We start from the raw sequence: 15,571 nt of genomic DNA, 5'->3' as shown, positions 1-15,571 counted from the left end.
AATTAAACAACAAATCAGCACTGTGGTTCATATATAAAAAAAAAACTGGGGTATATTAGGACAGAACACAAACTTTTTTTTTCCAGATGCCTCAATCAAGACAGTTTTTCATTTTTTTCTTAGAGATACAGGGAGGAAAGGTATAGCCTCTATCTATTATTGTCTGATCAGTGGTGATGGGGAGAGTCTCCAGCCAACCTGGAACACAGTTTCTCATGGGCAGAAAGTGTGGTGTGGCACTGGAACACAGTTGCCTATCTAGTATTCCTCTTAATCCCTAGTAGCTTCTAATCTGTCATGCAACTGGACATATAACTAACAGAAGTTGCTGTTGAATACCTAATAAGGCTCTAGTCTGTGCTGATTATTGTGCCTATGCTAAAACTAGCTATAGATTTGCAGACCAGAAGTGACAAGGTTAACTAAAATACCAGGATCTGCATATAAACTATATTGCAATAAACAGGTTCACCTACTAATATACTGGAAGGTGACCACTACACACATACAGTAGCACAGACCTAGCTATCGGGCACTGTGCATGTGAGATAATAACAACAGCACAGTGATACGTCTGTCAGAAGGATTCCAAAACACACTCAAGAAGCTATTGGCAGCTGCAGTGAAACTGTTAAAATACAAGAATACTTTCCTAATCATCTCTGCTTCTAGTCTGGGTGAAATACAACAACTACTACAGATTCTGTGTGTGTGAGGTCATGAAGCCCAGTTCTATGCGTCTTATTTCCTGGAAACTCCCCTTTATATAACAACACAGTTCTCCAATTGGATTTCTGACCCAACTAGCAGTGCCAGAAGTACCTGTCTGTAACCAGCTAACTCTGAACTACTGAATAGCTTTTGCTTATTAAATACCACAAACAGTAGAGGGCAGCAGATCCCTACACATAGAAGCCTTCCAAGAGAGAAATAAACAGCGTGGCTGGTATTTCATTTTTAGACTTTATTTCAACTTTAAGTATGTGCTTGTCTTGTGGCCGGAATATTTTTCAATTAGGATTTTCAGTAGAATGTAATTACTTTATTTAATTTTTTTTCTTGTGGATATCCTAAGATCTTTATCTATAGTATCCCTTTGTTTATCTAATATATTTATATAAGATGAAGTATTAGTCTTGCAGGCTATGAATACTTTAGATTTACTACTGCTATCTATGTCCCCATTCAAGATATTTCCTCAATTGTAATAATGGGCCGAACACCCCTCAGTACGGTTTGCAGTCGAACATTCAAACATAACAAAAGTTCGACATTAAACTTCGAACAGAGGGGTAATTAACTGAGCAGTATAGTACCCCATATGAGTGTGTGGCAAGATACCGCACAGCTCCTAAAAACATTTTTGTATTGATTCCCCGCTGACAGCTGAATGTAAAAAGAATCGCTAGAATTGCCAGGAAATTAAAAAATTAAAAAAACGTGTGGGGTCCCACTCCCCATCCATACCAAGCCTTTTGGGTCTGGTATGGATTATACATAGTTACATAGTTAGTCTGGCTAAAAAAAAGACAAAAGTCCATTCAGTTCAACCATTAAAAAAAAAAAAAAAAAAAAAAGTTATTTTTAGGGGAATCCCCACACCAACTTTTTTTTAAAAATGGTGGAGTCCTCCCCAAAATCTATACTAGACCCTTATCTAAGGATGCAGACCAGCAGGTTAGGAAAAGGGGGGAGGACAAGCGAGAACCCCCCTCCTGAACAATACCAGGCCACATGCCCTCAACATGGGGAGGTGCTTTGTTGCATGTTGATGGGGACAAGGACCTCTTCCCCACAACTAAGGCCGTGGTTGTGAGGGTCTGCGGGCGGGGGGCTTATCAGAATCTGGAAGCCCTCTTTAACAAGGGGCCCCCAGATCCCAGCCCCCCATGTAAATGAGTATGAGGTACATGGCACCACTACCCATTCACACACAAAAAAAAGCGTAGTGGAAAAATGACAGGAAACAGTCTTTGACAAGTCCTTTATTAAAAACAAAAATTAAAAAAAGTCCCCCAAAGCAGATCCAAGGTCAATCACAATGCCCGTCACCACCGCCGACCTGAAAAAGCTAAAAAATAATTGCTCCACTCTCGACGCTGGCTACCGCTGTCTGACAGCTGCGCCGGGATGACAGTTCTTAAATAGTGTGATGATGTCAGAAGGGGGCAGGGTCACTAACGTCCCCTTGTGACGTCATGAGTTGTGATTGGCCAAAGCATTAAATTGCTTTCGCCAATCACAATTCGCTGTCAGGACGTAGTGCATTGTGGGACAAGGCTGGCAAAAGGCCCACCGAATGCCCTTGCCATTCGTGTGCTCGCCCAACACACGAATGGCTGATGTTTGAGCCGAACTAACATTTGACTCGAACATACAGCCCACCTTTACTCAATTTCTGCTCCACAGTGATCTTTCGAGGACAAGAAGTAAAACCTCTAAAAGCAAAAAAAAAAAAAAAGAGAAAAAAATACTGGCTGGAGTTGCACTTTAAATAATCGTCAATATGCCTGCTGTTGTAAACCACCTGTTGTGGGTCTCAGAAATATTTCCTATCCTAAATGAATGAAGACATTTGCTTCTGATCCCTTCATGTAGTAGCATTGAGGATTCCACTATATAATCAAGTTTTACACACCAAAAGCTACCAAGAACTACATTAAAGCTTTCAATGAATTATTTGTTGCTTAGATACATAGCTAATATATTGATCCTCTTTATAGGTTATACAGAACATTCAAAGACAGCAAGTATCTATATATGCTTATGGAAGCCTGTCTAGGTGGAGAGCTTTGGACTATTCTCAGGGACAGGTATGTCACCTCAGAGCTGTGGGCATGGACCTTGTCAATTTAAAAAGCCAGCAGCTTCAGAAAATAGACACTGTAAAGTTTTGGTTTTAAGGCACCAATCCATAGACCTTGGACAGCTCAATACTTTCTGGCAGACGCATAGCTATCCATTAATATTACTTACCTTTACCTGAGATTTACAAACGTTTGTGATTTGGTTTATGTTCAGCTTGTATTTTGCCACTGCTTTGTCTTTTATAAATGAATTGATTACAAGATCTCTACAACAAAGTCAGACCCCAATAAAGTAAATCATTTTTTCTAAGTAGTAGCCAATGTAAAATAATGCAACCCACTGCTGTAGAGTGACTACAAAACTTTTTTCAGGGTAGTCATTACTGCATACACTGTTATAGCAAGAGGAGGGTTATGGTGCTTGCACATGAGCAAAAGGATGCGTCAGACAGATGTGTCATGAAACCTTGCATTGCCTGAAGTGTGTGTTAGCGGTCAACACAGCCTGTGTTCATATGCCATGGCAGACATGTATAAAAATAGGCTATAGTGCACATGCAGGGCAGGTCATGCAATTCAGTGCGTCCTGCATATGTAGAGGTATGCTGCTTTTCCGAGGCACACTCCGAAATCCAAGGTTTGCAAACATCCTGCATTTACCAACAAAGCGTATTCAGGCAGCACCCTAAAGTGTCCTGTATATAAAAATGTAAAAAAAATTTTGGCTCCCTTTTGGTCTGCTAAATATATCATCAGAAGCGTTTGTTTGATACATACATTTAAAAAGCCTGTTGTATTTGTCAGAAATTTAGACCAGTCCTCTGCACACTTCTTGTGTTATCTGAAAGGAGTTTGATGCTCACATCCTACACTTTCATTTTATAACATCAGCATTGTAATAGCAACACAACAATAGTTATATTTGACAATCTAACCTCCTTTCATCTTGTGAGGGCTTTCTGTCTGCTGGCTATCTCTTTCCACAAAAACCTGGATTCCCATCATGCTTGGCAGCTTCTCTGCTGTTTACTTTCCATTTTTAAGGACTACATATCCCATGGTACCTTGCTGTTTGCATCAGTAATCCCTGTACTGAATCTGCCTTCTGGAACGTCTCCTCTCTGCACCTCTGCAGTTCAGAAGGCAGGCTCTGTGAATTCTGTGACACAGCAGTAGCTACTCACAGGCAGGGGTGGACTGACAACTCATGGGGGCCCTGGGCAATAGGGGATCATGGGGCCCAAACTCAAAAAAGCCTATGAAAAAGGTACCAGGGGCATCTCATGGGGCCCCCTACTGACCCCGGGCCCTCGGACAGTGCCCGAGTTTCCAAATGATCAATCTGCCCCTGCTCACAGGGCATAGTGAACGGATGTCACAGAATTCAAGGAAGTAAATGTGTGGGGATCTTCACAAAGTAAGGTTACAAACTCCAGGATCATTCAGATTAATAGAAGTAGTACATTACTAGCAAATCAACAGGTATTTTTCTGTATTTGCAAATTTTGTGAAGAGATAAAACACAGGGAAATGTGCATGTATTGCTAAGATGTACAGCATATGTTTTTTTGTGTCTTGATATAAACTTTAACTAGCTCCTGACATTGAGATTCACTTTCAAGTTGTAGCCTCTCATCCATGTACTGTAAAATGATACTTAGGTGTTGTGTGAAAAGGACTAAAGATGAAATGGCTTTTATCTAATTTTTTTTTTTTTTTAACCCTGTCTTTGAAGGCTTGTATTTTGTTATATACAGTACATACGTTTCTAGAAAAACTTTCCAATTTAGCACGAGTATTTGCAAAAAAGTACTTTCCTATCAGTTAGTTTTTTGACCACTCATATGGTCACGTAAAACAGTTGTAGCTGGTTTGCCTATATTTACCATATCTTTCACTTGGTTCACTTTAGAGAATGTATCACATGTATTAAATTACTAAACATGCTTAATCTCATTAGATAAATTATACTTGACAGTCCTCTCTGTTATCACTGGTAAACAGAACACATTAGGAAACACAGAGTAATTAACAGGGAAGATCCTATTTAATTTCCACTATCTTCTGATGCTTTGGTACTTTGATGCTAGATTTCAGTAGTCTTTTTATCCCCCCTCTGCTCTTGTAAAAACAATCACACGTAACAGATGCACCCCTCTGTGGTCAGATCTGGTGGAGGATAATAAGTGTGATGTGCTATGGCAATGTGTTACAGTCATTCTGCATCATGTGTTTGAAGAAATTACAGTTCTCTGCATTTTGCTCTTTTTCCCATCAATTACTATCGTATGTCAACTATTCAACAGCAAAGCAACACCAGGAGTAACTCAAAATGTGTATAAGTATGAACTTTATTCTGCTATGTCTGTTCCTATTGTGTCTTATCACCAGCATGTATGCAGGCTGATACTTTATATTCATGAGTAGGTAGTGGTATCTTCCTACAAAGATGACCATGGCTGAAACTGATCCAAAGAGCATTGATTATTAAAGAGCATAAATAATGTTGGCCACTGCAGTGTGTACATACTGGTTAATACACAAGCACTCCGTCAATGTGTTTCCATTTTTCTATGTATTTTCTTTTTAATTTATCCTTGTGTCTCACCTTGCCTATTCATCTATAAGTTTCAAGGACTGTGGAAGCAATGCATCACATTATTTGCAACACTGTACATATTCAAGTAATATATAGTTAGTGACTTTTCATTAACTCTGTGTACTTTTCTGCAAGTGATATCATAAAAATGCTGCATGGTGATGTCATAAAACTTGCATACTGTAAGCTACAAAAATCAACGTACATCCAATGTGTTATAAGTGCTAATTTCACAAAAGCTCCATAAAGTTAGAGATATGGCAGAGCACAAAAAGAACACTTGACTGAATTCAAGTAGTATCAAGTATCTGTCTTTATATAGTATATTCATATTTTAAGGCTATATTTTGTAGAGTATTGCTGGGAACTCTTGTGTGTAAGGACAAGTGTTCCACCAGTGTGCCCCATATAAAAAATAAATTTCCATAGTTAAGTTAGGACTCGTTTTAAAGTTGAATTAACTGCAAAACCTTTTTTTTGTTTTGGACAGAATAGAGATGGTTTAGAAAACCTGTTCGTTTTTATTCCTGTCTGTGTCCCTGTTAAGGAGATTCACCCTTTCTATTTGTCCTGTTTACCATTATTATTGAAAGTAAAAAGAAAATCCCAAATTTTGAGTTGTCCCCAGAAAAGTAATAGAGGGGAAATCTTTCAATGGGGACACTAGTTCTGGTGACCTGGGGGTCCCTTATTTGCAGGGATTTCCTCTCACTTACTGTTTGGCTATGGGATAGGAATTGAAGGGAGAACTCTACAATGGGACACAGATGGTGAAAAAAAGCATCTGACAGGGGTTGTAATCCTCCCTTACTCTATCCAAGATGAAAAAAAAAATGTTTTGCCTAGTTCTACTGGAAAGAAAACTGAGCATTCAAATCATGGCTTATATTTTAAATGTATATTATAATATTTGATATCACTTGGTCAATATCCATATTAAAGAGAATACTTTAAACAAAGGCATTTTATCTTCCCATGACAATTTAGTGGAAACAATCTGTGTTTTCATCTATAAATTTGGCTCAGTCATGTTCATTGCCCCATGTCTTCTTTGTTTCCTTGCATAAATGGTTAGGTAACGGTGTCAAAATTAAATGTGAGATTTAGCACAATTTGAATAAAGGAAGAAACTGGGGAAATCCTAGAAAATTAGAATTTTTAAACCTTGTCACTAGAAAGAGACAAATATATCATGGCATGCTTGCAGTTTAAACTGCATACTCTTTAATGTATCCTTCCATTGCACACTTACGTTGCTCATGGCACATGCATTTTATCATTGTACTTAACTGTGTTTACACCTTAGGCAGATGAATAAGCTGCACTAAGGTCATTCAACAGCAGCCATGTTGAATGCAAATGTCTTTTTAGACAGTGTGACTGTGATTTCTATTATACAATGAAAGGTGCTATGGATGGATAGTGATGATATTTGTGGCATTTGTTTCAGAGGCTCTTTTGAAGATTCTACAACAAGGTTTTATACAGCTTGTGTAGTGGAGGCCTTTGCTTATCTGCATTCCAAAGGAATAATTTATAGGGACCTCAAGCCAGAGAATCTTATTTTGGACCATCGAGGTTATGCAAAGTTGGTGAGTAAAAAATGACTCTTAAATAATGTAAGTGAATAAGTACAGTATATTTATGTGCAAATTGTTACATATGTATTAAAATAATGCCCACAAATGAACACAGTTTTGCACTGAAAATGGCAGACACTAAGGGCAATTCAGCTGCAACGCAGAGCAGCCAGTGCAATCAAACGCTTCCGATCTCTCTGCATTGCTGGCTGCGGTGGGGGGCAGTATGTTGAGAGATTCAGTGCATCACATGGCTCTTTTCTGTTTTGAATAAACTTTATGCTAAGTGTACCAATTGTACACTTCATTCATTACAATTCAGGGCACTGCCTTACATTGTAGTGCAATTCGGCATGGTGAGCATTTTACTGCAGTGTAGCACTGGGCTGCGTTGTAGTGCGAACCAGGCATATAGGAAACAATTGTTTGTGTGTCCCTGCTGTGACAGACATTTTACAATGCGGTAAAATGTCTATTATCACATATAGTGTGTCACATTCTTTCACCATTATTCACTTGTTACATAAACTGTTGTAGTATGCAAGAAAAGATTTTATTTAAAGAAACCATTTTATACATGGTGTCTTTATGAAGACCAAGCATTTTCCAGATATCAGTTATACACTTACACAACTGACATGCATCCCAAAAATGACACTAATATGTTGTATAAATAGCTGCAGAGATTGTACAGGACAATTTTGCAAGACTTTTAAGAAGCTAAATTGTACTGCATGTCTTTACAGAAATGCTGCATTTAAAGCTGAACTCCAAGAATTAAGATACTTTGTAATGGAAAAAAAAGTGCAGATACCTTCTGGACTTATCTCTTTAATTTAGCTCCCAGAAGATATATTGTAGCTCCGGGAGCTCGAATGCTGGACCTTCTGGCCTCAGCTCCTTCAGTTGCAGAGTCAATGCAGCTTCTATACCCTCCTCTCCCCTCCTCCTGCCCAATCACAGAAGCCTTTGTATTATTTAAATTTATTCACAAAATACAAGGCCTTCTGTAAATGGGCAGTAGAGGGGAGGGGCAGGCAAAGCTGTTGTTTGTGCCTCTCTCCTCTCAAAGCCCCAAGTGTCTCCTCTGGGATAGCCATAAACCTGTCAGATGTAAACAATAGCGATAAGTCATGGATGTTGCATGCACATCATTGGACTTAACTCATGGTATGCACAGTGGTATATTTAGGTTTCGTGCTTTCCTAGGCAAAACAAAAATAATGTGTCCTGCATCCCCAGCCAACAGCTCCCCTCCCACAGGCTAGGCTCCCTCTCCCATCCACAGCCAGCACCCTTCACTCTCCTCAGATCCCCTCACAGACAATGGGCAGAGACCAGCTTCGATCACTCCCAGGCAGCACTCACCTATCAGTGGAGGCTCCTTCCTTGTCCAGGGGGTCAGCTCCTCTTCTCTACCGGCTCCGGCTTGTGTGCGCCCTGCAGATCCAGCGCCCACCCTCCTATCGCAGATGGGATCCCATGTAGCAGAGACTGCTGAAAGCAAGCCTGCATATATAATGGCTCCTGTGTGTAACTGTCGGGGGGCACCCCACTGAAAAATGCTGCCCAAGGCAAACACCTTGTTTGCCTTGCTGTAAATATGCCCCTGGGTATGCCTGCACATTTATCAAAGTGGCTGAATTCAGCTTTAACCATACTGGTCACAACATTGTACCTTAAAGTGTTACTAAAGTCGACATTTATTATTTAAATAAAATAACAAACATGTTATCTTCACCTGCTCTGTGCAGTAGTATTGCACAGAGCGGCCCCAATCCTCATCTTCTTGGGTCCCCCTGCCGGCGATCTTGGCTCCTCCTCTTCTTAATGTGTCTCCATAGCAAGCCGTTTTAATTTGGAGACACACAATGTCTGCTTGCTCCTGAGCTGTGTGTCTATGGAGCCAAGCTCTACAGACTTACACAGTGGGGATTAACCCCGCCCCCCACTTCCTCCTCCCTGCATTTAATTGACAGCAGCAGGATCCAATGGCTTGAGCGCTGTGTGAAGAAGAAGAGATGCAGCCATGCACAGTGCTGGATCTATTCTCCCCTCTCTTTATCCTCCCTACTTCCCTGTATGAAGGGAGAAAAATAGAAAACATTTTAAGAAATGCATTAAGGTAAAAAACATTTTTAGCTTTATAATTACTTTAAAGCAGAGCCATCCATGATAATTTTGGCATACGTTATAGTTTACAGCAACAAAATTTTGTTAATCTCTGCTTTTAATATTTTGTTTTGCCTATGTGATGATGTTGCATGTAGACATTGTTCTGCCCACTTCAAAGCAAAAGCCTATATAAATATTAATTACAGATGTCTTTTTTCCTGGAACAAGCATAGTGCCAATTTCTGGACTTTGATGATACTTTTCTTCCCGCACAGGTTGACTTTGGCTTTGCAAAAAAAATAGGCTTTGGTAAGAAAACATGGACTTTTTGTGGTACCCCAGAATATGTAGCTCCAGAGATCATCTTAAACAAAGGTCATGACATTTCAGCAGACTACTGGTCACTGGGAATCTTAATGTATGAACTCCTGACTGGCAGGTATGAGCATCGCTACCACATAAATAGAAGAGCCAAGTGTGGAAGATTTATGCATTTGTCACTTTGATTATAGCATTGGCAGCAGCAGAACTTGGCAGTCATAAATGGAAACCAAAGCTTATTTAACTGGGGCACTGACCGTTCTCTTAGCCTGAAAGTTTATAAATTATACTGAGGTGCAAGAATTGAACTAATTTATCCAAATGTATGGGGCTAGGTCGGGGCGGACTGACAACTTATGGGCCCCGGGCAATAGGGGATCATGGAGCCCCTGTGTCCTTGCCCAAACTCAAAAAAGCCTATGATAAAGGTACCAGAGGCATCTCATGGGGCCCCCTACTGACCCTGGGCCCTCGGGCAGTGCCCGAGTTTCCAAATGGTCAGTCCGCCCCTGGGCTAGGTAACATACCACCAATATACTCAGAGGTTTCTTTTTATTTCCCTATTTCTGAAATATTCTATCTCTAATAAGGCATCATGGGTGTACATCCATGCAAATGGCTCGGCAGGTCTCCAAGCACATCCCTGTATGAGTGTACATGCATGCAGGTTTGGTGCATGGATCAGAGTGCATTCTGATCTGTGCATTAGAGCCCTGGGATGTGTTTAGAGGTACATGCAGGTCCATGTAGGCAGCTGATTGTCATTGATTTAAACAGGCTGCCTGCTCACTGCTGCACAGAACACATATGCATCCCAGGCAGCTGAAGACAGTCCTTTGCATAGGTGAACAGATCCATACACCCATGTGAATGAGGCCTAGGAAAGGTCTCTTATTAGACATAGATTTCCACTCAATGGATGAGGAAATACCATAATTTCTGGTGATCTGTTACATGATACATGCCTTTACATGCAGTACTTGAAGCTCTGACTGCTTGAACTTGCTGTTTGGACAAGTTTCAGATTTTACCAAACCTGTAAATCTCTAATATTCAGCAGGGCTGTTCCCAAATAACATGGCCTGATCATTTAGGCAGGAGGCTGTACTCATTTTCTTTACTGCATACTTGTAGTATTACTTTGTTAAAAAAAAAACCTAATGTGTCAACATAACCATTTCGTTTGTTGCTAAATGGGCTTGGCTCTATCAATATACAAATCCGTTATAAATATATATGTCTCTAACGCAAAAACTATAACAAATACATAACATTTCTTATGTGTACCAAAGCTTAGCAATGTGCAATGATATTCATGGTGCAAAGCATTAGTACATGGTATTCATGGTGCATTAGTACATACGGTCCACTTCTGCAAGCAACCAATTTGAATCATATATATATTTTTATATATATATATATATATATTTATTATATACTGTATATAAAATGCACTTCTGGAGTAGGCAAATCGACTCAAGAAGGGGTGGGTTTCCATAATACGCCTAGGGCCTTACTATCGGACACCATCAATTTCTTTGTACATTATGCTTTATTGCCCTTCTAGCCTGAGTTCCACTATCCACTTTATACCTATTAAACACCAAAAATAGGCAACAAAGTGTTAAATGTTCACTTATTAGTTACTTGAAGCTTGATATTTATTTACATTTTATGTTCGTTTACAAAGTATGTACCCAATGTACATAATTTAAAGGATAAGTTCATCTTTTAACAAAAAATAATAAATGCACATTTTTTTGCAGCTAAAAAAAAATGCATTTATTATTTTTTGTTTCTGGAGCCGCATTTCACTAGCGATCAGCAGATCGCTGGTACCATGCAGGTCTCCCTCTGACCTGTCAGTATATCTGCATGCTCGTACATCCCATAGGGACAAGCAGATATATACTAACAGTAAGGCTCAATGAACTACCACGGCACTGTGGAGTACCATGGTAGTTCATTTAAAACTACAAGCTGACAGCTGCAAAGGCTGTCGGAACTTGTAGTTTTCCCATTAACAGAATACTGTGAATGAGTGACGTCGCAACATTTAAAACAAATTGTGACAGCAAACAGGGAGGAGAAGATCCCCTGCTAGCTGTCACAATGGGGATCAGGGGGGTGCAAGGGCCGGTCCAATCGTAACAGGTTATATAGGGTATATATGGGTGTAACGTGTTACAAAAGGTGAACTTACACTTTAATATGTATATTTTTATAATATTGCATATTAAGTTACTAATTTTATTCAGACCTGGATATTCCTGGCAGAGAATTCCATGATGGGTTATATGTATCAATGACATACCTGGGAACTCTCTGGATTTCAGTTGAAGACTCTGGATGATTAAAAAGATTCACTCCATTTCCCCTGTTTGCTCTACACCCTATCCAGGCTCACTGACTATTAAAACTTCCCAGGTATGATCATTGATATTTGTTTCAAGGAAATTATGGACTCTGAGATGAGGGTGTCTTGTATTGTAAGAAGCACATTTTAAGTGTTTTATGGGATGGAAATTTTGTGATCTAACATATTAAATTTAGATCCAGTGAAAGTCATTACTTCTGGTAAAGGAATGCAGCTTTTTTCATAGTGGTCTTTTTTTTATTTTCCTTGGGACACTAATGAGTCCAAGTTTGCATCCATAGTGGTGTGAGATGCCATTTTATTTGGTATATTTTAAAAATTACTTAGTACAAAATAACTAACTGCACAAAATGTTGTGACAAAATACAAATTTAGTTAATATTAATTCTACCAATATACATTTTTCTTCAGCCCTCCATTCTCAGGTCCAGACCCTATGAAAACATATAACATAATACTAAGAGGAATCGACATGATTGAATTTCCAAAGAAGATTACCAAAAATGCTGCTAATTTAATCAAAAAACTATGCAGGTAAGCATTTCTGCACCTCTCCCATATTAAAAACTACATTTAAAACACGTCATACCTTAGTGTCTTGCCAGTTTAACCATTTGCTGACTTTGCTATAGCCGAATAATGGCTACAATGCAGACGTCCAATTTTTGAGAGGTCGTCTATAACATAAGAAGAGGAGAGCCAGTAACCGGCAAGTGTGAAAGGGAACATCTACACTGATAATCAGGGCACTGATTATCAGTGCAGCCCCAACAGTGTCCATCAGTGCCTACTACAGTGGCCATCAATGCTGCTAGTCAGTGGCCATCAGTGCTGCCAGTCAGTGCCACCTATCAGTGCCGCCTCATCAGCACACATCAGTGAAGCAGAAAAATTGCCTGTTTGAAAAATGTTATGACAGAAAAGAAAAACTTTTTTTTTTTAAATGTTTGGGTTTTTTTTCATTTGTTTAGCAAAAATAAAAACCCAGTGGTGATTAAAAACCACCAAAAGAAATCACTATTTGTTTAAAAAAATGATAATTTCATATGGGTACAGTGTTGCATGACTGCACAATTGTCATTCACAGTGCAACAGGGCTGAAAGCTGAAAATTGGCCTGGGCAGGAAGGGGATGAAAGTTCCTCATAGGCAAGTAGTTAATCTGCATGATTGAAGTAATCACCTGCTAACAGTTCCACACTGGCCATAGGGCACACTGGGCATTTACCTGGTGGGCCGGGGCCGGGTTGCGTGTCTTTGTGGGGTCCAAAGCAGCTGCAGCAGCTATGCTACCCCTTGAGCCAGTGCCACTCACCCGGCCTCCAAGCGGCTGCCCATTCAGTTCATGGCTTGGCCGTCGGGAGCAGATACTAGAGGTCAGCTGACCCCATGACATGAAGGGAAAGGGGCTGGAGGAGACCCAATCTCCTGATGGCGGAATAGGTGTCACTGCTGCCAGGCTCCCACTGTTCACCACACATGTGCTCTTACTGTTGGAAATAAGACCATTTGTATATGCAGTCAATTCACCTTGGTGGCAGTCAATTGTGTTGAATATTACAACATGTTTTCCATTTTAGGTATTCAATACAATCAAGTGTTATACAATCTTCTACTTCTTTGGAGTGTCATTTACTTTTTTTTCCTTGCCACCAATATGGTAAGGCCCTTTTCACATGGACACTCCGTTCAGGTCTGCCTGTCCATTTTTCAGGCGGACCTATTTGGATGCTCCATTGTCCTCTATGTGTCTGTTTATACCTGCCTGCATTGATCCACCAAAAATTGATGGGGGATGTGTTTTCCTTCCGTCTAGAAGATCAAATCAGATGACAGTCGGGTGTAAATGGACAGACGGTCCATTTAAATCTGACTACCCATAGAGGAATGCGGGCTGTGTCTGTGTCTGCTCTGCACAAGTGGAGCTGACACTGACATGTTATCCCCTTGCTCAGCTGGGATTAGTGGACAGATCCCTCACTGCCGCTGATGAACTACACCCATGAGAAAGGGGCCTAAGAGTTTAAAGAGCTGCAATACTGAACTTTTATACAGTTGCAGGCTCTCTGTCCTAAACAGGTCAGTTTGTTGTTGTTGTTGGTACTCCATGGCTCCATGACTTCAGGCTCGGTTAATACTTGTGCAGGTGGAAGCCACTACATGATCTGCCCTTCATCCTGCAGCTACAACCGCCAGCACACAAAACGCCGGACCCACAGATGGGTGCCATTTTTCCTAATGGCATGCTGCCCGCACTAGAAATTATACCCGCACAGGGAACTGCACTGTAGTGTAGCTTTATGAGGCATGGCAGCACATTTAAAACCACAATGTGTAGTAACCTCTAGCAACCAGTCAGTGAGTGGAAATAATGTGCAGTAACCTCTAGCAACCAATCAATGAGCGGTAATGATGTGAGGTAACCTCTAGCAACCAATCAATGAGCGGTAATGATGTGAGGTAACCTCTAGAAACCAGTCAGTGATTGATAAATTACAGTGCCTGATATAATCATAAGACATTTAGAAATCAGTAGTTAATATTTGTAATTTAATTAAAAAAAAAAAAATACATGGGCTGCTCAGTCTAAAATGCCTGTGCCCATTTTTTGTCCCAGTCTGGGCTTGCCTGCTAAACAAGAATTCGTACCTTTAGAGGTTCAATCACTGGTCATACTGTCCTTTTGCAAATACAATGAATTTGTGGACAATCAACAATTCCTATAAAGAATTAGAGATAGATAGAAGCAGATCGTGTGTATATTGAATTATCTACAGTTATGAGTATACACATATAAACAGATACAATAGTAACCAAACACCACAACAGGCTCTCCTTAACCACTTGCCTTCCAGAGGATTTACCCCCCCCCCCCTTCCTGACCAGGCCATTTTTTGCTTTACAGCGCTGCAATACTTTAACTGACAATTGCGCAGTCATGCTACGCTGCACCCAAATGAAATTTGTCCTTTTTTCCCCACAAATGTCCAATAAAAAAATTTTAAAAATCAAATTTTGTCATAAATTTAGGCTAAAATGTATTCTGCTACATGTCTTTGATAAAATGAAATCCTAATATGTGTAAATGAACTGGTTTACGTCACAGGTATAGCATTTACAAATGACAGTATATACTGGAATTTTTTTTTACTAGTAATGGTGGCGATCAGCAATTTATAGCAGGACTGTGACAGACATTCTGACACTGGGGAGAACTGATTTGGTGTCACTGACATCCCCAGTGACACCAATACAGTGATCAGTGCTAATAAAAAGCACTAACACTGTACTAATGACACTGGGCTGGAACAGGTTAATATCTGGGGTGATCAAGGGGTTAACTGTGTGCGTTTTACTATGAGGCTGTGTCTATGCTTTCCACTGTAACCACACTGCTTTGTGTGGCTCTGCATAGTAGTGTGCTGGAACAGACAGAGGAGATAACTGTGTTGTTTACATACAGTTCTCTTTCCCATCGGTAATACTCGTCGATCACCAGGTGCTGGTGAGTAATCACTAGCTGGGACCCGGTGACTGACAGCCAAGGCTGCAAATGGTGGTGCGCCCCCTACCTGGAAATGCAAAATCACGTATATATACATGATTTTCCGCACCTCTGCTGCCCTGTAGCAGTATTTCTGCTATAGAGCGGTGGGAAAGCGGTTAAATAGATAACTTGATTAAACAGCTTGCAGTTCATCAGAGTTCATTTTTATAACTGTGATCTAGTCAACAAGTTTAGAAATGTATGGAAACAAAATTGTTTATGGCAC

At 40.1% G+C, this 15,571-nt stretch overlaps 1 protein-coding gene across 4 annotated transcripts in view; it reads left to right on the top strand.

Moving 5' to 3' along the window:
• The window catches only part of PRKG1 (protein kinase cGMP-dependent 1), a 1,352,400-nt gene that overhangs the window by 1,327,119 nt on the left and 9,710 nt on the right, over positions 1-15,571 (top strand). For 2 of the 4 annotated variants that reach the window (XM_089683127.1, XM_089683125.1), the window contains exons 12-16: positions 2,724-2,813; positions 5,114-5,149; positions 6,857-6,998; positions 9,377-9,540; positions 12,211-12,333. In XM_089683127.1, coding sequence (XP_089539253.1) covers positions 2,724-2,813; positions 5,114-5,149; positions 6,857-6,998; positions 9,377-9,540; positions 12,211-12,333 — 555 coding nt within the window. The remainder of the gene's footprint in view (positions 1-2,723; positions 2,814-5,113; positions 5,150-6,856; positions 6,999-9,376; positions 9,541-12,210; positions 12,334-15,571) is intronic. The other 2 variants (XM_089683128.1, XM_089683126.1) reach the window with 1 other exon arrangement.

Source organism: Staurois parvus, unplaced genomic scaffold, assembly GCF_062004578.1.
Source record: "Staurois parvus isolate SC_StPar_1 unplaced genomic scaffold, SC_StPar_1.0 ptg000303l, whole genome shotgun sequence".
In the NCBI taxonomy this organism is placed as follows: Eukaryota; Metazoa; Chordata; class Amphibia; order Anura; family Ranidae; genus Staurois; species Staurois parvus.
The sequence above is the reverse complement of the archived record's forward strand: the minus strand, read 5'-3'. Positions and strand labels throughout refer to the sequence as shown.